Source organism: Populus euphratica, unplaced genomic scaffold (assembly GCF_000495115.2).
Source record: "Populus euphratica unplaced genomic scaffold, PopEup_1.0 scaffold5211.1, whole genome shotgun sequence".
Lineage (NCBI taxonomy): Eukaryota > Viridiplantae > Streptophyta > Magnoliopsida > Malpighiales > Salicaceae > Populus > Populus euphratica.
In genome coordinates, this window is record NW_011504985.1 from 1 (window position 1) to 4241 (window position 4241).

The 4241-nt window shown below is 33.8% G+C and overlaps 1 protein-coding gene across 4 annotated transcripts; it reads left to right on the forward strand.

Annotated features, from left to right (window-relative positions):
• The first annotated feature begins 6 nt into the window (after window positions 1-6).
• Window positions 7-2793, forward strand: LOC105120164 (protein OBERON 1-like). 4 transcript variants are annotated; one of them, XM_011018353.1, is made up of 2 exons: window positions 7-191; window positions 1128-2793. In XM_011018353.1, exon 2 carries the CDS (start codon window positions 1252-1254, stop codon window positions 2410-2412), a length of 1161 nt encoding a protein of 386 aa, XP_011016655.1. In that variant the 5' UTR covers window positions 7-191; window positions 1128-1251; the 3' UTR covers window positions 2413-2793. The 4 variants fall into 4 exon arrangements, with proteins under 4 accessions (XP_011016655.1, XP_011016657.1, XP_011016656.1 ...); XM_011018355.1 differs by having other exon boundaries at window positions 1140-2793; XM_011018354.1 differs by having other exon boundaries at window positions 1171-2793.
• Window positions 2794-4241: the final 1448 nt, after the last annotated feature.

Below are 4241 nucleotides of genomic sequence, written 5' to 3' on the forward strand. Positions count from 1 at the left end.
CTTGTGCCTGCGTAGAAAGTCGCGGGATGAGCCCCTCGCATTTGTCAAGCTCAAGCAGCCTCAACACTGGAGGACAAAATGGTAAAAGAGTCATTTCAATTATCTCTCAGCTCTTCTTTGTAATCCGTAATTGATTAATGGTGGTTGCCTTCTCTCTTCCTTTATCGATCCATTTGCCATCGCTTCTTCAGGTCAGTACGCCCTCTCCCCCTCCCTCTCCATTTATCATTAGTTTCTGTTTGGTTGCTGAGAAAACAGATAGAGGAAACGTTTGGCTTTTTCTTATAGTTTTTGGTTTAGGTGTTGAATAGATAGATTTTTTTTTTTTTGCAGTGAATTAAAACCTAGGTTACGTTTCTGATTGACTGTCAATTTTTATCTTAAAAAATATCTTCGAGAGGTGAGATTTGGTAACTTTCTTAGAAAATTTGGTTTGACTTTTGTAACTTTCTTAGTAACCAAACAGATCAACTCTTCTTTGGATCTCCTTTTCTCTTATCAACTTTTTGCTTGTTACAACTTTGTTTTTTTTTTTTTCTTTTTCTTTAAAAAATTAGTCTGATTGGTTAATGATGTTGAATTCTTTTTTTTTAAAAAAAAAATGGGGTGTGTGTGGCTTTATTCTGGTTTAGCTGAGTTGTAACTGATCTAGTCTATCTATGTGATCATGTTCAATATTCATTAATCATGCTGTATATATATGTATCATATGAATACCCTCTGGAAATCATAGTTAATCCTCTCTCTCTCTCTCTCTATATATATATATATATGTATCATATGAATACCCTCTGATAATCATAGTTAATCCTCTCTCTCTCTCTCTCTATATATATATATATATGTATCATATGAATACCCTCTGGAAATCATAGTTAATCCTCTCTCTCTCTCTCTCTATATATATATATATATGTATCATATGAATACCCTCTGTTAATCGTAGTTAATCCTCTTTTATTAGCAAAACGGAGTTCTTGTAAAAAAAAAAAAAAGGATTATTACATATTATTTGGATCAGAAATGTGCTAGACTGAAGAACTCTTTTTCATACTTGGGCGATGTTTTTTTCTAAATTATTATTATTACTTCTTTTCACATTTCCATAGCTTGAATTTTAATGATAGTCATAATAAAAGGAGGTGGTGATGGATGGATGGTGTGTTACAGCTCCTTATGACAATGACAGGAAGAAATGACTAATTGATGGGCACATCATCTGGCTCTAACATTCAACACCCTTCATAAAAAATGCTTCCTCCACGACAGCAACCGTGTGCAGCTGGACTACAAACATCACTGTCCTTGGTGTCTTCGGATCTTCACTTGTCCCCTGACGCACAGGAACCAAGATCAAATTCTGATAATATTCGTGAATCTCCTACAGAAAGTGCTAGTTCACAAGAAACTTGGCCTACTGCTGATGCCATGATGAAAAAGAAGATGGAGAATGACAAGGCAGATAATGATTGCCCTGGACAGTCCATCATTCGTCGCGTCTCAGGTGCAGATAAGATTTCTTGTCGTGACATAGCTGGGGAACGAGTTGACATAATCTCTGAGAAGATGCAACATTTACCTGATGACTTTCTTGATGAGCTAAAGAATGGTCTTCGGGTTATGCTTGAAGGAAGTGGTGGTTCACAGCACAGAGAGGAATTTCTGATTTTGCAGAAGCTTGTTCATAATAGGTCTGATTTGACAGCAAAGACTTTGATTAGAGCACACCGAGTACAGCTAGAAATACTTGTTGCAATAAACACTGGAATTCAGGCATTTTTGCATCCAAGTATTAGTCTCTCCCAAACTTCCCTGATTGAGGTCTTTGTGTTTAAGAGATGCAGAAATATAGCATGCCAAAACCAGCTTCCAGCTGATGACTGTACCTGCGAAATATGTGCCAACAAAAGCGGTTTCTGCAATCTCTGCATGTGTGTGATCTGTAACAAGTTTGATTTTGAAGTGAATACATGCCGTTGGATTGGTTGTGATTTGTGTTCTCATTGGACTCACACAGATTGTGCTATTCGTGATGGACAAATTTGTATGGGCCCATCTTTTAAGAGTGGAGCTGGCCCTACTGAAATGCTTTTCCGTTGCCGAGCCTGCAATCGAACATCTGAGCTCTTGGGGTGGGTTAAAGATGTTTTCCAACACTGTGCACCAGCATGGGAACGAGAGGCTTTAACAAGGGAACTTGATTTTGTTAGTAGAATCTTCCGAGGAAGTGAAGACCCAAGAGGGAGGAAACTCTTTTGGAAGTGCGAAGAACTTATTGAGAAAATGAAGGGTGGACTTGCAGAGTCAACAGCTTGCAGAGTGATATTGATGTTCTTCCAAGGTATGTATTATGCTAAGCATTATATAAATAGTCCTCTCTCCTTCAGTATTGGAAGAATATTCAAGCATTAGTGCACTTTGCCACAACAGGCTGCTTGATGCAGTGCCTAAGCAGCTCCAATACCATTTTACATGTGTGCGCCTAATTTCTTTCTACAGATATTGTGTGTGTGTGTGTGTGTGTGACTATTTCTTTTTACACATATTATACGCGTGTGCATGTAACTTTTTGTTATACAAAATTTTATATGTGTGTGTAACCTTTTGTGCTTATGTTTGATGAATTGAAATCCTTATAAGGTGTAAGTGTAGTGCATAGTGAATAGAGATATGAGATAAGAAAAAAAATTATGTTAGGTAAATCAAGATTAAAAAAAAAGGTTTGGTAAAGGTATAATTTAGTGAATGGGGATCCTTAGTTCTTAAGGATAGTAAAACACTGTTGTCAAACTATAAAAGAAATAGTAAAACATGATTTCTATTTATACATTTGAATGTAGGTTAATGAAAGTTCTATTTTGGGAAACATATAATTGCAGTTTTTTTTTTTTTGTTAAGAATGACGATTTTGAAAGGTGAGGTAGTGTAGTCCATGAAAAGAAAAAAAAGTATGTAGTGTAAAACATTTTCCCTTTCATTTTAATGTTGGATGTAGATCAATCACAAGAATTTAATTTCATATGCGACCAATCTAAAGAAGAATTAGAAAAGTATTATTTCCTTGTTCATGTGGATCAATTAACTGAATTGAAGCCTTTTTAGTTTCAATAGAAGTTTTAACACTCCAAAGTTATTCTGATATTTATATATAGTTTTCCTAGTATGGAGGACATATATCATTGAAGTCTTGTATTAAAAACAACACCCTATTTAAATAGAAAAAAATATTACAATTGAATGAAATTTGTTTGACCATTTCAATAATGATGCTACACAAATTGTTTCTTTCTTTCTTTCTTTAATTTTTTTTGTTTTTTTTTTTAATCTTTTGGTGCATGCCATTTAATATACAATTAAATGTAGTTTAATCCAGCCAATGTTGTGAATTATGCCAAAAAAAAAAAAATTTCCTTCTATCCTTGCACGTGATAGAGAAAATGTTCTTCAAATTGAATTAATCTTTGTCTACTTAATTTGTCTATTTTTTTTCTCTATATTTGTTTCTGTAATAAAAATATTGTCCTTAGAAAATATTAAATTTTTCTCGAAGATTGCTTGAGCCTTTGGAGCTTCTAATATTGTAGCTGAATAAAACTAGAGCCAAATATATTTTATGCTATTTTTTTTATAATCTATGTTTAACATAAAAAATGCATATTGTCTCAGTGAATATGCCTCTCACTGTCATTAAGGTAACATCCAAGACAAATTTGAGATAAGACTATATCTTAAGACATATTAAGAGCATATATATAAATCATGCAATCATTTTTTTTTTTGTCCAATAGTGCAGATCGAGACAAATTAATGAATTGAATTGTCAAAGTGATTGACTAATCACTTGGATGCCATGGGTAAAGCAGACATATGAATTTTGGATGCTCAATTACTTTCAAGCACTAATAGCTGCTGTATTTCATAGATGTACAGAGTTGAATTAGTTCAGTTTATAACAAAAAGAGATGGTGATACAAAAAAATCTATAGTTAATAAACAGCCAAAATTTAGAATGAAAAATAATAAATCACCAAAAGTTTCGGTCTTGTTAGAAAAAAATTCTGTGTCAGCATTGCTCCTACTTGCTTCATACGCATAGATAATAGAACTTATAATAAGTACAGGACTATAATATTGCAGACATGGTGAATTCTGGGAGAAACTACCAAAAGATTGTGGAATCTCTCATCTTTAAAAGTCTTCAGGTTCTTAAGGTGCTTGACAACCAAATCCCTACTTGCTGA